The following is a 19,845-nucleotide window of genomic DNA, read 5'->3' on the forward strand; positions in this document are numbered from 1 at the left end:
TGAAATCACCCTAGCAAGATTTCCTTAGTAATTACTGCCAGTAAGTTTTGTTTCCGTAATGCTGGTTTGAAAGACTTTTGATTATCAGACCGATCATTACCCTTATCACAAATAGAAGTGTCTTATTGGTTTTTCAATTGTTACACTTCACCTCCCAAACTGATGTATGGGAATTAATTTAGCCACGTCCTCATATCCTTGCAACATCCTAAGGAATAGCAGATTGCACCCCAAGAGAAAGTGGTAGACTGTGTGGGGAAACGACAATGACGTTCTAAGTATCCTGCCTTTTAACTCGCTGGTTCTCATCTTCCTTGTGGGAGACGTGGATCATCTCATCTGGCTGAGCCCTTGGGCAAAGGATGAAATAATGTTCTGAAAGGCAATTTGAACTCTTTTTTTTTTTGGTGAAAAAGAAAACTCTATAGGGTTTGAAGATTCAAAAGAGTAACCAAATGACAGCTTGAGCAGGACGTGGGACATTGGCGGAGGTTTCCCCAGTGCCAGCACATGTCCTATCCCCCCGTGGTTCATAAATGTTCCCCTGTGTGCCAGCTCAGCCCACGCTGGGCTCTTTTCCAGCATCCCCAGTCAGTTCAAAGGAGGGTGGTTGGACCAGAGCCTTTATCAAAGGAGCTTTAAAAAAACCTCCAGCTTGGTTTCATTCTTGAGGATAATGGCCCCGTGGGGAAAAGAAGAGAAAGGACGTCTTTGTGGTGCTGTTCTTCTAGCTTACCTGGTAAGGGAGTTCAGTGTCCCTGGGGACTTGAAAGCTTCTCCTTTAAGCCACAAGAAAGGGCCATAATAGCTCCGTAAGTCCTGCCAGAAAGTAGGGGGAAGGGAGGGCAGTCTCGTACTCCTCTCTCCAGATCAGTTGGGGCAGACCTGAGAAATCAGCCGGGATCTTCTCCCAGGCACCCCGGGGGCTTTGAGTGCTGTGCTGGCGCTAGACCACAGGGGCAGCGCTGGCTTTGGGGTGGGGATTGAGGTCTGGCAATGTCACTGCTACTGTGATTGAGAATGCACGTGTGAATGCTTTTGTGAAGTGTGAAGCCTGGCCTGTAAACACATGGGTATTGCAGTGGGGGTGGGTTTGTTCCATAGCTTGCAGATGTAAGGCAATGTATAAAACTTAATTTTTCCAGAACAAATTAAATTGAGCTCCAAGCCCCCTTCCCTCCCCCCACTTGGCAGGGCTGTTGGGAGACCCAAAATCCAGCATGACATACTGTCGGGGAGCCTTCTTCCTCCCTAGACTTCTAGGGCCTTATGTTGTCCAGAAATATGGGGACGTCCTGGGTTTTAAGTCTACCATTGCTGCTGAAATGCTTGTTTTCCAAACCTGTGGGTGGCCTGGCTGCTCACCATCACCTGTATCATTCACTCATCTGGAGCTTGTCCTAACCCCCAAGGCCATGATAGAGAGAGTTTGGTCCCAGGAATCCATGTTTGGCTTCTGTAGAAGGTTCTGACTTATCCGGTACATGCACACAGTACCACCAACTCACCAACCCTCAGGCTCTTCCCCCCTTTCTGTGCTCATTGAGCCTGGCCGTCTTGGACAGCCCAGCTCTCTCCCTCCTTCTCAGAACCTTGGCTTTTGAAAACAAATGCTCCAACTCTCCCCTGATGCAAGAACTCTGGGCTTCCAGTACCCTAACCTTTCTCGCCCCTTCTTTCAGGAAGAGCCTATAGGAAGTTAAGATGACAAATTGATTTCTAAACATTGTAGAAGGTATGTCTGTAATTGTCACCATCCAAGCAGCTTCCTGTGCCTAGCCTAAAATCTGATGGCAGTTGGGACTTGCTGTGGTCCCATCCTCCAAGGTGGGGGAGAAAAGAGCTGAGGTTGGACATGTGTATGAGGACCCCACTTGAGGTTCACGGGAGAAAGAGGGAACAAGTCCCGATTCTGGCCTTCCAGCCCTGCCTCCCACCAGGTGTTACAGTGTCATTGTTGGGCAAGCAGTGTAGCTTTCCGCCAACTGCCGATCCTGTCCTTCCTTCCAGCTCCGGCCTCCCATTTATGCGGCGGCACCTGCGCTCCAGCCCGAGCCCTGTTATCCTGAGGCAGCTGGAGGAAGAAGCCAAGGCTCGAGAAGCAGCCACCACGGTGGACATCACCCAGGTCATGAGCAAGCTGGACCGTAGGAGCCAACTCAAAAGAGAGCTGCCTCCTAAATAAATCTGCGATTCTGGGCGGGGTGGGGTGGGGTGTGCACTTGGGAGAGGCAGACAAAGAAAGGCAGAGTCAGAGTCTAGAGGATTCCCTTCCCCATTAGTGGGGCGGTGGGGTATCCAGGTTCATCCCATCTTCCTCTGACCCCCGTCATGGCAGACTTCCCAATACCACAGCAACTAGTGCTGGTTTTCCCGCTAACTCACCAACGGACACGGTCGGCAATGGTGGGGGGAGGTCACCTGACTCAGTTGCTGTGTGACACCTGTCTTACCTTTGGGAGTTCTTGTAGTGACAACTGTAGAGAGAACAGGCTGCCTTGTGTGCCAGCATTTGCTTTGGAAAATTAAAGAGAAGCCCTCTCCCCACCCCCAAGGCGTAGTTGTTTCAGGCGTTTGTTTAAAATAGCTTACTGAAGCTCCTCATCCCATCGCTGCGGTTTAGACTCTGCTTCTAAAGCAGTCTGAGATCCTGTGGGGGCGAGTTGCAGGGTTTCCCTAAAGATGCCCTTCCCCCGGACTCCTTGGTCGCCGCTGCCTGGAAAGGCCCTGCTGAGACATTTTCGTTTCAGCTTGTTCTTAGTCACAGGTATTGAGGGCTGGTGGGCTCTCTCCTTCCGTCTCGTCTCCTCATCCTCTTATTCATGCTGGGGCGATAGGGAGTTTGTAGGAATGAATGACTCAGGCCTGAGGCCTCCAGAACGGTCAAGGTGAAGTGGCCTTCTGAGAAGCATCACTTTGGGTCAAGGACAAAGGCACTGATGTCTTCATTCACGGGAGGAGGGATGGTCGATATCTGTGACATTTTCAAGATGAATCAGAGTCAAAGATAACACTCTCTGGGATGTTTTCTAAATGTTGGCGCTTCCCTGCTCTGTAGCTGTAGACCAGGCCAGCCCTGTGGTCCGGGGTTGGGGGAGGACAGGTTGAACTCTGACCTTGGGAGGCCTATGAGGTAATTCTTGAAGTTAGCTTTTCCTTCTATGCCTGTGTAAGAATGTGAAGGAGATAGAACAAGTCGATGAGCCAGGGACGGACCTTGCGCAAGAAGACTCCCTCATTCAACACATTTACATCCTATGTGCCAGGCATCAGTGAATAAAATAGATGTGGTCCCTGTCTCATGGAGCTTATAGTCTAGGACTGACAAAAAATAATGAAGCCAGCTATATCATGTAGCTGTTGCTTGTAACAAACAACCACACAACTAGCGTGGCATACAATAATAAGTGTCTATTGCTTAGGCGTGCAGGGCCATCCATGTGGCTCTGTTGATCCCGGTGGGGCTCACTCCCATGCTTGGGGGTTGATCTGCAGTGGCCTAGGCTGGGATGAGTGGGATGATTCTGCTGTGGTTCCTGTGTCTCTCGTTCTCCAACAGCCTAGCCTACACATGATCCTATGGTGATGGCAGAACTGCAAAGGAGTGAGTAGAAACACATAAGGTTCTTGACGGGTAGGCTTGGAACTGGCCCGTGGTCTCTTCCACCTCATTTTGTTGGCCAAAGCAAGTCACAAAGCTAGCCTCGAATCAAGGCGTGGGAAAATAGACCTTATCTCTTTAGTGAGAGAAGTTTCAAAGTCTCATGACAGAAGACATGGAGATGTGGGCGGGCGGGGGGGCGTAGTATGTGAAGAATTGAGGCCATCATTGCAATCAACAACGCAAATATATGATAAAGCCTGTAGAATGTGTTATAAAGGAAACGGATGTGGTACTATGATAGGGAAGGTGGGGGTGTATAGACTAAGGAGGCCTCTCTGAGGTGGTGACAGATAAGCAGAGGATGAGAAAGAGTTGGCCATACAAAGGATGTGGCTAGGCAGGGAGAGCTTTCCAAGCAGAGGGGACTGCATGGGCAAAGGCCCAGTGGTGGGAAATGGCTCAGAATGAACTGAAAGGCCAGGTGAGAGGAGTCTGGTGGACAAGGGGGAAATGGTACGAGATGAGGTTAGAGAGTTCGGCAGGGCCAGGTCATCGAGGACTTTCTAGGCCATTGTAAGGAGTTTGTGGCTCTTGGTTTCATGTTAGCAAAATTATTCCATTACTCTCCATTTTCCCTACTCATAGACTGGTTTACAGTCTGAAAGAGAAACTAGAGATATACCTTGTTTATCTCTCTTTTGAAGAATATGGGAGTCCTCCAACTCAGGGAGGGCGCCCCAAGCAGAAATTTCAGGTAATGAGCCATTGTAAACTGAGTGACAGGAGGGGAGGGACCATATCTATCTCACTCACCACTGGAAGTCTAATGCCTGAGTCCTGGAGGATTCTGCATAAATGTGTATTACATGAATGGATGGATGGATGGATGGATGGATGGAAACAGCCCTGGATTTGGAGGAGGCCTCTCGGGCTCCAGTCCTGGTTCTCCCACTAGCCATGTGGTCTTGATCAAGTCACTTCACCTCTCTGCTTCCTGATTTGTGGAATGAGGGGTGGGGACCAGATCTATGCTTCTTAGAACGTGCTTTGTGAATTCAAGGAGGGTGCCCAGCCTGAGGCATCAATTTTACTTGAAGATTTGGAGTGGGTGGAAAGTTAGGTAATTTAAAAATTTCACATTAAAATAATCATGAATATATTATGAGTTAGATGCAAAATGTACATGAATTTTTTAAGATAAAATTTGAGACATCAAAGACATTTCGTGTGTGACTGTGGCAGGTTCAGGTTTTGCCCTCAGACTCCTGGGAAGCATGTTTACCCGACTCTTGTACTGTTTGTCCTACTTTCGTGGGAAAGTTTGAGAAGTATGAAACCAGAGATATTTGCTCTCCCTTCTAGTTACCCCATATGAGCTGAGATTACACATGTAGCAAAATGGTGGTGAGGATCGTGGGGGTGTGGAATCCTCCAGGTTACATGGTATGTCTTGTTCATCTTTGACTCAACCATCCCCCATCCCACTCCCCACGTGTGAGATGTGTTTCCTTCACATGTCTCTTGTCCTCCAATAGACTACCAGGTACTCTGTGTCAGACACATACTAGTCAGATACATGTGTTGATGGAAACCTTCTCAATGTCAGACACTCAAGGATCCCACCATCTAATGAGAGATGCAGGCATGTAAACAATGTAGGTCGTTATTCTTTATTGGATGAATGGGTGAATAAGTGTTTCAACATTATGCATCTACAGGAAGGTAGATGATAAATGGCTTCACTCCTGGATGGCAGCAGTTACATTTCACAAATGTATTTGAAACACCTGTTTTGTGTAAGAACCATTGGTGGGTGCTAAGGCAAATACAAAAATGGACAAGATGTTCACTGCCCACAAGGCGCTGACATGGGTGCGTAGATGCAAATGGGAGTAACAAGAGGCAGAATGCAGTCGAGGCTGGCTGGCTGTTGTCCAACGTGTTAGAAGACCACAGGGGTGGGAGAGAATGGTTTGGCCTGAGGGATCGAGGGAATCCACCAGGAAATGCTCATGTGGGGTAGTAAAGGAGCCACAGATTCTAGCCAGGTTTGAGGTTTTGTAAGAGTGTCTGCTGCTAGACTCGAGCAAGTGGCAGCTGCTCCCGCTAGCTTCGTTTCTGTGCATCAAATATAACAGTAGCCCCACAGGGCCTATTTGAGTCTCAAATAGCATCAAAAATAGTTCTTATTTGGACAGTGTTATTGATATATTGAAATCATTATGATATTCTCTATTATGTCATGTTTAGGCACTATCTTAATTCCTTAATGTCAAATTTTAAACAGCTTGAGTCTCTCTACCCACGTTCTTGTATAACTTATGCTAGGAAATAAGTAATGCTATAAGCCACCAGGATTTCCTTTGTAGAATTTCATTTTCAAGCTTGGCTTTTAGAGAAAAGACTGCATTTGTTGTTGAGAGTTGAGTGGAGGTAAAGGGCTCAGGACAAGAAAATGCAAGTTGAGTACTTTGGACAATGCCTGGCATATAATAAGTGCTCAATAAATGCTAGCTGCTATTATCATCATCATAACCATTATCACCATAACATCACCATCACCATCATCCTTACCCTCACCATCACGGTCATCATCAAGGCCGTCAGCAGCACCATCATCATCATCAGCACCATCATCCCCATTATCAATACTGTCATCACTGTCATCATCATCATCCTCACCATCATCCTGAGCAACCTCATCCTCACCATCACCATCATCGTCATCTTTACCACCATCAGCAGCAGCAGCACCATTGTCATACCATCATTGTCACCACTACTCCCATCATTATTGTCATCACCATCATTATCACCAGCAGCAGCAGCATTCCCAGAAGTTTCGTGGTCTTAGAGTAAGCTTGTGCTGTCTTGCATCTGTCAGTGTTGTCCAATACAGTGATGTGTTATTCTTTATTATGTAGGGCATTATCTGAGATGTATTTACATCATTGTTGACCATTTACTTCTTTTCTCTCTCAGAGTCTTGTAGTGTGGCCCTCCCAGTTCTCCAGGGACCATTAAGAGATATTTGAGAGGAGGAGAACCGGGAGCTAATGTCATGTCCTCTGTTTGCAGCTCCTGTGAGAGGGCTGAACAGTAACAGTGAGGTGACTGGTTGGTCCTTTGGTCTTGAATTTCATGGCTGATGTAAGGGTCACTTCTGACTGGGAAGGTCTTGTGTGGGGCTGGGACAAATGGGATGACTGGTAGGACAATGATGTGTTCACCTGTGAGGATTTTTCTCCATGAGGCCCACTTTGCTCATTTGCTTTTGGGAACGGGGGGAAAGGGAGACTGAGAATGAACTGGAAGGGACACCGTGCACACAGCATGCTACACCTGGATGTGGCCCTCTTCTCACCTGCCTGCTCCCAGAAGTGGGAGTTCAGGTGGCCATGGGGTTGCCTTCAAATTCTCAGCCAGTTTCTGGACAGAAAGTGAGTTGCATCTCTTTGTACCATCTGCTTGGCCTTTCATTAAAAAGCCTGTGATTGTATCCTCATGTCAATGTACCTGCTCCATTTCATGCTCCTTCCCCCTTCTCTTGGTTCCCTTGCATAATAAAACAGTGGCACAAACCAAACCAAACCAAGCTCTCCTTCGCTGTGTCTCTGTCGTGTCACATTTCTTCACCATGTGCCTTGCATGCCATTGCTCTGCTGCCTCACACCAATGGTGGCTGTGCTATGGGCTAGAGATGCTGGGTCTCTGAGCACAAGCCCCTGGAGTCTAGAGGAGGGGCCAAAGTCATGGTGGGAGGGGCCAAGGTTCTGGTGGGAGCAGGTGGAAAAGACATCCTGCTTAGAGTGTCCAGGGCCAACGGGGCTAATGGCTATTTGCCCAGAAGAAACGACCTTCTCGGGCAGGTAAGTAAAGTAGGACAGTGGCCACTTTCCTTACCTGTCCTGTCATTCATCCTGGAAAAGAGAAGGTGCTGGGGGAGGAGTGGGGTGGGGAGGAGGGCACAGAACCAGGTGGGGGTATGTGGAGTGGCTTGTCCTGTCATAAGCGGTATGATCTTGGTCAAGTTGCATTATCTGCATGAGCCTCAGTTTTCTTACCTGTGAAGTGGGGATTATAACGAGTTTATCACCAAGTCTGAGTAAGTGGGATTCAGTTAATGAACTGGGGGTGAGGGTGTCAGTCAGTTTGTCAAAGGAGGAGAACTTTGATGCCTCTCTCTCTCTCTTAACAAAGCCTATTTCCTAGTTTTGGTGTTTTGGCCCACTTTCCAGGACCCCAAGTCCTATCTAAACCCCGTAGGCAAAAGGATGGTAATACGGATCAGTAGAAAAAGCGAGGGCTTTTGGGTTACCCAGACCTGGGATCAGATTCTCACGTGGTCACCATAGTAATCTATTGCCAGTAACAAATCAGCACAAACAACCACCATTTATTAGCTCCCGGCTGGCCGGGGGGATGTGGCTGGGTTGTCTGCTCAGGGTGGCACGCTCCAGGTGTTGCCAGGCTGCTCACCTTCCTCTCTGGAGGCTCTTGGAACAGTGTGCTTCCAAGCTCATTCGGGTTGTCGGTAGGATCTGGTTATCATGTTGCGGGACTGACGGCTGCATTTTTTGCTGGCTGTTGGCAGAGAGCTGCTCTCAGCTCCTAGAAGCTGTTTGGATTCCTTCCCACATGGGCTTCCTCCATCTTCAAAGCCAATGATGGGGAATTTCTCCCTCGTTGAATTCCCGTCACGCTTCAAACCTCTCTGATTTCTGTCTCTGGCCTCTAGACTTGGATTCGAAGGGTTCATATGATGAGGTCAGGCTCACCTGAATGATCCTTTAAAGTCACCTTAAGCCATGTGACGTAGCCTGACCATGGGAGTGACTATTGCATGACACTCACCGTTCACACCCTTACTGAAGGACGCGGGCGGGAATCTTGGGATTCAGTATACCACAGCCACTAATTGGCTGTGAGAGCCTGGGAGGGTAATGAGCCCCTCTGGACCACAATGTTCTGATCTCTAAAATGGGGCGGTTATAGGTTTGTAGAGTACCTAGCACGTAGTAGACGCTTAGTAAATGATAGGCCATACTCTTTCACCTAATAATTGTCTCACAAACCCTTAGACAGGGCCCAGCCTTCACCCCTATTGTTATTCTTCTTTGCAGACTGTGTCCTAAGTGGAGACACCTGTCCCTATGGAAGGGCGGCACTAGAAACATCGAGCAGAGCTCCACAAACTTACCGGGCATAATGATAACATAATAACAAAGCAATGACCTCGGGTGCTGGTTAGAAGATGCTTCCCTGAGTCGCACCCCCTGAGATTCTCCTTCAGTGGGTCTGCGGTGGGGCCCGGATCTGCATTTGTAATGGGCACCCTGGGTGATTCTGATGCGCTGATCTTCAGGCCACACCAAGACGTCCAGCTAGCGGTTACGTGTGCACACTGTGAAATCAGCGAGCCTGCTTTCAAAGCTTGTCACACCGTTCCCAGCAGCGTGTCCTTGGGGCTCGGCTTCTCAAAGCATTAGCTTCCTCATCTGTAAAATGGGCATAATAGCGGTTAACTGCCTTGCTGAGCAGCTTGGGGAAGTAAATGTGATAATCCTTGTAAAGTGCTCAGCCCAGAACCTCGCGTTTGCTGAGTTCTCACTGCATATTAACAATAATAATAATTACGATTAGTATAATAACCCAGTGGCCCCAGGCCTGTTCCTTGCCTCTCATTTGTTGGCCTGTGGATGTCTGAGCAGTGGAACAGAATCAGTGGCTCTGAGATGCTGTTTCAGGTTGAAATCTTGCTTGAACTTCAGAGAGCTGGTGGGAGAGAATGGAGGCCACCCCACTGCCCCCATGGCAAAGCCCTCTGTGGCCTCCTGGCCTTTCTTTTTCTCCAAAAGCCATTCTTGGATGTGCCCGTCCTTTTCTCATCAGGTTGGGACTGGCACACACAGGTAACCTGGAAACTGGGCCACACTCCACAGAAGCAAGTGGCCTCCAGCTCAGCACTCAGCTGCCCTCCTCTGGCCCCAGGGCAGTGCCCAGGTCCTGGGGCCAGGCAAGTCCCTGTATATAAGACGTCCATGTGCTGTGGCAGTTTCAAAGAGGGTTTGTTCTTCCCTGAAGTCATTTCCAATTCTCTCTTGGAGGCAGTCTTGGTGCAACTACCCCAGGGGGTCTGCCTCCTCTCCAGGACGAGCACATCCTCCAGCTCTGGTCATGCTGGGCTTTGATGTGGCGTGTGGCCACAGCAGGCCTATAGGAGGGGACACAACAAACCTGGCCGATGGGTCCGTGCACTCTGTGAAGGGAAGAGAGGTGACAGCAGAGAGCCTTCCCGAAAATTCCAATTTTAACTTTCTCTGTCAGCTCGCACAAAGGTCTCCCGGGCTCCTTGGGCTGAAGCCATGCCTGATCCCATGCTCCTGCCCCAGTGCTCCCAGACTCTGGGGCCATGGCGGCCCGGGGAGGTGGAGATATTCCCCTTGCTCCAGCCAGTAAAGTCCTTGTCCCATATTTCCTGTTTCCTCCTCCCGGCATGTCCAGGTTCCATACTCAGCCTTTCTTCCCGGCCCTCCTGCTCTGCCCATGGAAGACATGGGAAAGTGCTGAGCCTGGACCATCCCCAAAGCATGGTTGCTGTGGTCGTGGGTTGGGGTTCGGGACAAGGTGGGTGGTCTCAGGCCTGGAAGAGTCAGCAAGGCACGAGCTGGGACTTCTTGTGCCACCTCCACTGCTCTGTTAGAAGTGTTTTAAATGCCTCCGGTCCTTAGTTTGGGAACCAAGGACAGAGAAGGGGTGAGATGGCATGTAGCAGTTAACTAATGAGCCATTGCTCATTGGGGGACTGGAGCTGAGGGGTGACTGGAAATTCAACCTGGCCACACCCCAGCATCCTAGGCCCAGAAGAAGGTCAGTCTGTGCCCTGGGATGCAACTGCCTAGCTCTGGGGACTGCGTAGGGCTTGGGGACAGGCAGGCCCCTTGGCAGGAGGCCTCTGTGTGACTGTGCCATTGTCCTACATGGCTTGAGGCACCCTTCCCAACTCCCTAGCAGGCAGCCATTCCAGGCCTGTGCCTGGGCTCTGGAAGGGGTCAAGTTAGCAGAGGGCAGCCCACGGGCCCCATTGGCCAGCCGCACAACTCACTCTGAGCCGTCTCTTTCCCTCTCTGCAGCCGGGCCAGCACACTGCTCCCAGCCCCCACCTGGCCGTGTACACCGGGACCTGCCTGCCCCCCTCTCCTTCTAGCCCCTTCTCCCCCTCCTACCGCTCCCCCAGGAGGCCCTTCCCCTCGCCCGGCCGCTTCATCCGGCGGCCCAGCAGCACCGTCTGCCCATCGCCCATTCAAGTGGCCTTGGAGAGCTCTTCGGGTGCGGAGCAGCAGGGGGAGGCCAGCGGATCCAGGGCCCACGGTGGGCCCCCTGACGCCAAGAGAAGCGAGGCCGCCCCTGACCACTCCCAGCCTCGGCCCCCTTCCAGGGCCCCTCCCAAGGCCCGCATGGCACTGTCCTTGAGCAGGTTTCTGAGACGAGGCTGTTTAGCTTCACCAGGCTTTGCCAGGCTCTCACCCAAGTGCCCCCCTGTGTCCCACGGGAAGGTGCAGCCCCTGGGGGACGTGGGCCAGCAGCTACCCCGGCTGAAATCCAGGAGAGTAGCCAAGTAAGAACCAGAAGGGATTGTGCTGTGGGTGTATGTGTTTGTGCACGTACATCTCTGAGTGTGTGTGCATGTGCACGTATGTTTGTGTGTGCTTGTACGTCTGTGGTGTGTGTGCATGCATGTCTCTGTGCACATCTGTGTGCATGTTATATCTGTGGTATGTGCATGTGTGCACATATGCCTGTGTGTTGTGTATGTGTGTGTTCATGCATGTATGTCTATGGTATGCACTGAGGTCTGTGGTGTGAACACGGTCTACAGCTTGGGGCTGGGGGGCTGGGTAAGGAGGAGGATTCTGGGCTAGCAGACACCACAAATAGGCTGTTTAAACCCCTTGGCCACAGGACTGCTTCCAGAAACTCAGTGTTGTCCTCCCCTGTCTTCCTGAGAAAGAGGAGAAGGAATGAATGTCTTTCTTTTCCACCTTTTTTTTCCTGCTATGTTCTTCTGCCCACCCTGCCCACCCCGAGGACATTCGTTTAATGAACCCATTGCACTGTTCAAGGGCAGGCGGGGTCAGTAGCAGCAGAGGGAGCCACAGGTGGTGAGAGGCACGGGGCATGTTCTGGGGGGGTCCCCTCCCCTGCCTTAGGTGCCCTCGCCTTGCCCACCCCGCTCCTGCATTCACCTGCACAGACTCTCAGAGGGGTATGCGGGGTCCTTGCTCCTGCAGTGGTTTCTGGGAAAACAACAGTGCCCAGTCTCTGCCGAGGGGAGGCCCCGCTACCTTCCTTTTGGGTGGGGCTGCAAGCCTGACCTCTGGGTACCCCAGGTGCCCTGAGACAGCTCCCTGGGGGCAAAACAGAGGCTCCGAGGGGTGCTTGGTAACTCCTGGACCAGTGACAGAAAGAGAAGCTGTAGACAGTGCAAAACAGAGAATCAGTCCACCCTTTATTTGTTTTTTGGGGAGACAGTCAGGGCACCCCTGGACCCATCAACATGCTCCTGGGTTTGGCCTGCCTGGTCTTGGAGAAGGAAGGCGTCCTTAGGTTGCCATGGAAACCCAAGCATCCATGGTCTCTGCTGTGCAGTGTGCTTGTGGGAACAGCCAGGAGCAGAGGTTATGACCTGTTCCTGCCTGTGTCAGTCGGGGGAGGGTAGGAGGGAGTCAGAACCGAGGTGAACATGTCTATTGATTCTTCCCAACTAACCTTGCTGAGGGAATGTTCTAGATTTGCAGCCACTGTCATGCCACACACATGGGCTTGGGGCTTCTAAAAGGCTCTTTTCTCAAGGGCCGCCACTTCATCAGAAGGCAGTTTAAAAGGGTTGAGGATTAAGTACTGACATGTCCTGTAGGAACATCCCAAATTCATCAAAATCATAAAAATTCAAGCCTCTCGAAAATGAAAAGAAATCATCTTCTGAATTATCCTGAATTCAGCATGAAAACATGAGTCCCCTTCTACCCCAATAAAAGGGATCCGCTGAGCTAGTCGCTGCACACACAGCTTTTAGCAAATGCACCTGCGGGCTGCTCTTCTCCAGGGATGTCAGGGCAAGCTGGGGATTCGGTGTCCCTCTGCCCCCACATACTTGCTTTCCTTTTGTGCCTGAAGCTTTTTCCAGATCAAAATGGATGTGCCTACGGAGAGCGGGACCTGCCTGATGGACACAGAGGACACCGGGACAGGAGATTCGGGTGACCGGGCCATAGAAAAGGAGGTCATCTGCCCCTGGGAGATCCTGGCCGAGGGGAAAGCTGGCTGAGCCCAGGCCTTGAACCATGAAGATGCTCCCAGTAGACTCCACCAGATGGGGCCACGCGACACGCTTGCTCTCGAACCGAAGTGCATTAAGATCATATTTGGGGGCCGGAGAGACAAGATGGGGTGGATTATGGGGAAGAGTACTCTGGCTGGGCTCCCAGTGGCCGACTCCTTCCCTTTCTCCTGACCTTTCCTCCCTTGGGCAGAAGACAGGCATGTGGACCAGAGGACTTTCCTTGCTGCCTTAAAACCCATAAAAGGTGAACTTGTAAGAGTCTCTTGGATTGGAATGTTAGTGTATGTCTGGTATTATTAGTTATCTATGAGCTATTATTTGTGGGTTAAACCCATGTCTTCTTTGGTTTTCTTGGCAAAGGGACATTGAGTCACTTCCAAGAATTTCTTCCCTGTCTAAATTGGTTTGTGCATGGCACCTCTATCAGTGGAGCTCTCCAGGGGGTGCCCCAGGGTGTGGCATCATGCAGGAAGGGGGAGCTGGGGAAATTCATCTTTCTAGAATGCCAAGCGTGTTGTTCAGATCCACCAAGAAGCAAACACCAAGACGGGATTAGACGGGCAAAGGATTTGTTAGGGGAAACGCCTGTGAAGGACAAAGGGAGAGCGCTGGAGAAGGGGCAAGGGTTTTCAGACCATGCAGGTGCAGGGCTGACTTCTGGGGAAGGAGGGGTGGGCAGGGAGAGTCTCAGATGGCAGCACAGTTCCAAGAAAGTTTTTGGCCAGCCTCCTGGAGTGTCCTTGAGCCAAAGTCACCGTTGGAGGGGTCCTGTGTCTTATGGGAATCATTCTGCAATAGTACCTACATGTCCAAGGTCATTGGCTGGGAGCACCTCTGGGAAGACTGGCCTTGGCATGGACGTGCTGGTGGCCGTCAGTCCATATGCTCCTTGTAGCAGGAGGTCGAGTGTGCATTTTCATGTCCACTGCACCCACACAGTAGGCACTTCTGGAGGTCTGACCCTCAGTGCACTCCTCCCACCTCTTCTCCAGTTATTCACTCAACAAGCGTTTATTGAGCCCCTACTATGTGCCAGGCACTGTGCTAGGCCCTGGGGGTGCAGGTGTGGGAAGACTCCTTGCCTCATGGTATTCATCTAGAGCAGTGGTTCTCAACTCGGGGACAACTTTTCCCCCAGGGGACATTAAGCAATGTTGGAGACATTTTTCGTTGTCCAGATTGGGGCAGGGAGTGCTCCCTGCATGTGGTGGGTAGAGGCCAGGGGACTGTCATCCTGTACAATGTGCAGGACAGCCCCTGTCCCCTCCACAACAAAAGATTATCCGGTTCAAAGGATCAGTGCCACTGTTGAGAAACCCTGGTGCCCTGTTGAGAGATGCCCTGTGCTGCTGGGCACGTGCCCCTTCTCATTGTGGTTTCTGCCCCAAATCCTGAAGTGTTGCCCCAAAGAGTCCTGCTGGGATCATAATTGGATTGGACAGTGGGTTGAGATTAAGGGCTACCTGGTGAATAAAATATTTGTTAAAAGTTGCATGGAAAGTCCTCATAGGAAAAAAATTCAAATGGTTTGCCAAACCACTCATTATGCCCCTCCCTCTAACCCTCAGCTTCATCAGAATTCAATTAGTAGATAAGGGCCTCTCATTTGCTTTTCACCTTGGACAACTTACCTTATTAGCCCATAAACACTGGGGCTGCTGAGTCGTCTCTGCGCGCTCCTCAAGATGAATGGTGGGTAGGTGCGTGGCCGAAAGCTGGACTTGCTGGCCCTGCAGGGAAAAACAGATGCTTCACTGCTGAAAGAGCATCTCATTTTAGATTCTATAGAGTCCGCTCCATTGGGCTCATAAAAGAGTCACTCACTCATCCAGGGTAAGGAAACTTTTCTCCTGGAGCGTAAGTGAAATAGGCCAGCTCGTTCTTGGAAGGTGAGTGGGCCAATTAATTTGATGTCTTTATTGCAAAGCTGGTCTAAAATGAGGTTAAAGGCAAAGCAATCCAGACCCTTAGACTACCAGAGTCTGTGTGTCTGGAAATAAGGAGAATCTCAACCCTGGACTTGCATGCTGGTGTTTCTGGGGCTCCACTCCCAAGGCCCCCAGGGTCCTAAAGAGAAAAGAAGACCATGTGGATCCCCAGCATCAATGACTGAAGGCTGCAGGATCCACTGATTGGATTAGGTAAGATCCAGGTTGAAGCGCAGTAACAAAGAGACCCCAGAAGGAAGTGGTTCGGACATGAAGGAGTTACTGCCTCTGTCACATAATTGTCCAAAGGCAGGAGGCAGTGCAGGGAGACTGGAGTCTAGGGAGGAGAAGAAATCCAGGAACCAATACTTTTTTATCTTCGTGCTCCACTCTGCCCCTGGTCACCAGTATGATGACTCTCCATCTCGGGTGGACACTAGAATCTGCTGGGGAACCTTGAAAAATCCAAATGCCCAGGCCACACCTGGTCCAATCATGTCAGAATCTCTGGAGGGAGAGCCCTGGCATCTGGATTTTTAAGAGTCTTTCCCAGATGATTCCAATGTCCAGGCAAGGTTGAGAAACACTGCCCTGGGTGGTGATCCAGTGTCCAGACTGGAGTGGCAATGAAGCTGGTTCAGCATCCCCATGTCCATGTACATGCCCAGGGAGACAATGGGAAAAGAGGAAGTGGTGGGAAGGCAGTTTCTTAAGTTCATAACCTGGAAGTAGTTTGTGCCATTTTCACTCACATCCCATTGGTCTGCACAGGGTCACATGGCCACACCTAGCTGCAAAGGAGCCTGGGAAATGTAGTCTCTAATTAGCACAGCTTGTGAATAGCTAAACTTCTGGAGGTTCTAACAGTAGGAAGGAAGATGGGGAGAATGGATATTGGCAGACACTTTGTCTCTCCCACACTGTAACTACTGTACAGTTTTGGCAGGGAATGGAAAGTAGGATGGAAAAAGAGAGAATATAGGAGATGGGGCACAAGAAGACAGCAGTGGCTGATTAATTTTTGTTTGGCCAAATAGTTGGTAAATATCTATAAAATGTAGCTGTGCTCTATTCCATGATTGGGTGGCTTTTCAGTCATTCACACTAAATACCTGCTAGTTGCCAACCCCCAAGCAAGGTACTGGGAGTAAAGCTGATTTCCTCATGGAGTGCTATTATTGCTCTGAAGCAAGCTGGGGAAGTCGGATTTATGGGTCACTGGTGGAGTGTAGGGCTGCGGGATGCTCGAGTCTTGCCCTGTCCCTTCTGACTTGGGACAGTTTCTTGATGAGGAAATCAAGAAGTTCCCAGATGAGGAATGGGAACTGGGGGTGATAACTGGACCTTCTTCATAGGGTTATTTGGAAATACGTAATTTTTCTTTTTGATGAAGATTAGCCCTGAGCTAACATCTGCCACCAATCCTCCTCTTTTTGCTGAGGAAGATTGGCCCTGAACTAACATCCATGCCCATCTTCCTCTATTTTATATGTGGGACGCCTGCCACAGGATGGCTTGATGAGAGGTGCGTATGTCTGCACCTGGGGTCTGAGCCGGGGAACCCCGGGCTGCTGAGCAGAGCTTGTGAACTTAACTGCTACACGTTGTTAGTGCTGTTGAGTCGATTCCGACTCCTAGTGCCCCTGTGTACAGCAGAAAGGAAGCCTGCCAGTCTTTTTGTGTCATCCTCTCACCTTCCAGTGCTGTATCAGATATACTTGGCTGCTATCCATAGGAATTTCATGGCCAATTTTTTTCTGAAGAGGGTGGCCAGGTCCTTCTTCCTAGTCTGTCATAGTCTGGAAGCTCTGCTGAAACCTGTCCACCATGGGTGACCCTGCTGGTATTTGAAATAGGGGTGGCATAGCTTTCAGCATCACAGCAACTTGCAGCCGCCACAGTATGTCAGCCAACAGACTAGTGGGTGGTTCCCTGGCCAGGAAACGAACCCGGGCCTTGGCAGTGAGAATGCTCAATCTTAACCACTAGACCACCAGGTCTGGCTACATCACATGAGCTGATACTTATATAACTTTGCCTGTTCAGAACTTTATAGGGTGCAGGAAGAAAACAACTTTAATTTTCCCCTCCAGCTCTCCCTGTAAACCTACATTGTGAGTTATTTCTTTTCCTAATCCTGGATGAAACCACAACTTTTCTGGTCCTTGTCAGATAATAAAACCTCCAAACAGTGTCAGTGACAAGAATCATCTCGATTTAGCTCTGTATGGAGTTTAGATGTTAGCATATGAGCAAAACTCGGAACTCATCCAAAGGTGAAGTTCCTTCTCTCCTCCAGCTTGGACTGTCCCAGGCTGGGACGCCTGTAGTGGTGGCGATGGAGAGAAGGAGGTCAGCTGCCTCCCTCTTCCCTGCCTTGCCCTTCTTGACTTCCTTCCCCGCTCATGCAGCCTCTGGCTCCTGGAGGGCTGGGTGAGAGAACCAGGTAAGTTCTTAGTTGACTGACACAGAAACCAACCTTCATGGTGCTCACTGGGGTTTCCCTGCTGGCTCTTACTTAGACGGAGGTTTTCCTAGATTCTTGGGGCCTCCTGGCCTCAGCTTCCTTGGTCAGAAGAACCATGAGTCTCCTGCAGTGGCTACGTGAGGATCTCTCTTGACCCTTGAGCATCCTATGGCCCACATCCTGCTTGTGGTCACACCCCTTGTTGTGTGGGGCAAGATTTAAATGGCTGCAGACCAGCTCCCTCCTGTGCAGCCCCTTCAGACCCCGGCATCCTTGGCCCGACAGGGCAGCCCTGTCCTCTGTCCCTCCTCTCTGCTTCGTGGCCTCATCTGACCTCAGCTTCCTCCAGTTCTTTCCCTCTCACTCTGGCAGCACAAGTCAAGCCCTCTGAACGGCCCCTCACTTAGCTTAACAGAGGGCAAAGCACCTCTTCCCCAACAGGTGGGATTGCAAGAACGACTTTCTGACCATAGCCAAGGCTAGTCCCACTGGTGTGTCCAGCACCTCATTTTGACCTTGACAAGTGGCTGGTACCTACTGTTTTATTCTTAGCCTTTGGGACCACTATAGAAATGGAGACAGAAAGAATCCTATTTTAACATCCCATTACATTTGTCAAAGTTTCAGGATTGTCCTTATTTTATTTCTCTTGAAAATCTATAAGCAGAGCAATTTCCTTTCTCCAGGAGTCTTAAGGCCTTTGTCTCTTTGCCCTTTGGGGAGGGGACCCTTGGTGGCCTATCTGAGGCTGTGAATTCATTGATTCTCAGAGTGGACAGTGCTGCCCCTTGCTTATTTGCTGGGAAAGAGAAGAAGGATCTTTAAGGAGTCTGTATTGGCCAAGTACTCCAGGGACCGTGGGTGGCCAGAAGGTGAGCTGGGGAGGGTGAGGGGACCTGGGGCCTGGGCTCACCTTGGCCTCAGAGGCCCAGCCCTCTGCTCTGGGTGCAGTCTCCTCCTCACACTTCACCAGAAGAGGGAGTCCGAGGCTCACGGATCCCCAAAGAGCGGCGACGGGCATTTCCCCTTAGCCCTGTGTTGAGAACAGAGAGGGATTGGAGAGAGGTACTTTCCTGGTTGCAAAGCCAGACTGGGGTGCGGTTGGGGAGCAGCAGAAGGGACTGGGTCTCTCCTATGCACTTTGTCCTTCTGTCCTTGGCCCCAGGGCCCCTGGAGCTGGCCAAGGTGGAGGCCGATGAGAGAGAAGCCTCTTGCTCAGCCTTGTCCTCCCTGCGTTGCCCTTGGCCTTGGGGCCCCTGCAGGATTCTCCTGGCTGCTGTGCCCTGTTGGGGATGAGAGGCCGCTGCTCTGTTCCTGATGGCCTTGGGTGAGGGTTGAGACTCTCTGCGGAAAAACTGCAGAAAGAAAATTCCTTCCCTTGCCTGTAGACCACGACCAGTGGAACCCCACCCTTTGAGGGCCATCTCCTTGCGTCAAGATCTGACTCCTAGGACTGGAAACTGAGCAAGCCTCAGCCACCTTTTGCTCCTCAGACTGAGTGATTTGTCAGCTCCTCTGTGGAGCAGGTGAGGCTGGAGGGCTGGGGCATCCAGAGAGGCCGGAGTGGGGTGATACACAGGGGAAATAAATGATATCAGAAAACTAGTTTTCAGCTTCTCCGCTGCTGGGAGGGACTGGTGTATGGCCATGTGACAGAGCACTGAGGGAAGAGCATACTTATTTTCTTCTCAAGAAGTAGAACAAGAATGTTCAAAGGCTCCTGAGTAGGAGGGGTATATTAGGGATGCCGAGTTGGGGTATAGGCATGGTCTTATCAGCAGCAGCCGTGTGTAAGGAGGGGAGGGAGCCTGCCCATGTGCACAGAGGTGTATGTATACACACACGTGCATACGCCAGCACCAGGGACCATGTGTGTACCCCCTGTTCTGTGTGTGCGTGGAATGTCTGTGTGGTGCATACATGGGATGCTGTGGATGTGGATCTGATACTGGCTGCAGTGGGGACACTATGGGCACCCCAAGACGACAGTAGATCAGTGGTGAACTTGGAGACCACAATGCATGTGGAAAGCAGCACAGGATGTGTCCTTGAGAAGCCTGACGTTCATGAAGAACACCTCTGTCTCCCTGACCCCACAGCGTTTAGGGAGAGATGAGCACAGCATGTCAGACAAGGGTGCTGGGGTGCAGTGATATTCAACTGACATGAGCGAGGCCATATTCTGGGCTGGTCCTGGGCAGAATTACAGCAGGTCTCGTCTCTGAACCTCTGGAAAGAAAACCTGTTTTCATAGTCTGTCTTCTAACCAGCTTTTGCACCCCCTGTTCCCCCTCCTCAACGAATTGGCCTTGTCCTGAAGTTCCCGATCTTGGAGGGCTAGGGATTCAGACAAGCACAGCTCAGAGGCTTACATTCAAAGAACTCTCCATGAACTCCTGCTGGCGTTTAATCCTGGCTACATCGCTGTGGGCGGACAGCGTCACCACCCTCATTTTACAGATGTGATCTCTCCACTTAGAACTGCTAGGAACTCTCCAACTGA

The 19,845-nt window shown here is 50.7% G+C and overlaps 1 protein-coding gene across 2 annotated transcripts in view; it reads left to right on the forward strand.

Moving 5' to 3' along the window:
* The window catches only part of RGS9 (regulator of G protein signaling 9), a 64,572-nt gene extending 51,364 nt beyond the window's left edge, over positions 1-13,208 (forward strand). For both annotated transcript variants that reach the window (XM_005597249.4, XM_001499544.6), the window contains exons 17-19: positions 2,011-2,128; positions 10,738-11,222; positions 12,782-13,208. In XM_005597249.4, coding sequence (XP_005597306.2) covers positions 2,011-2,128; positions 10,738-11,222; positions 12,782-12,932 — 754 coding nt within the window. In that variant the 3' untranslated portion in view covers positions 12,933-13,208. The remainder of the gene's footprint in view (positions 1-2,010; positions 2,129-10,737; positions 11,223-12,781) is intronic.
* Positions 13,209-19,845: the final 6,637 nt, after the last annotated feature.

Source organism: Equus caballus, chromosome 11, assembly GCF_041296265.1.
Source record: "Equus caballus isolate H_3958 breed thoroughbred chromosome 11, TB-T2T, whole genome shotgun sequence".
NCBI lineage: Eukaryota > Metazoa > Chordata > Mammalia > Perissodactyla > Equidae > Equus > Equus caballus.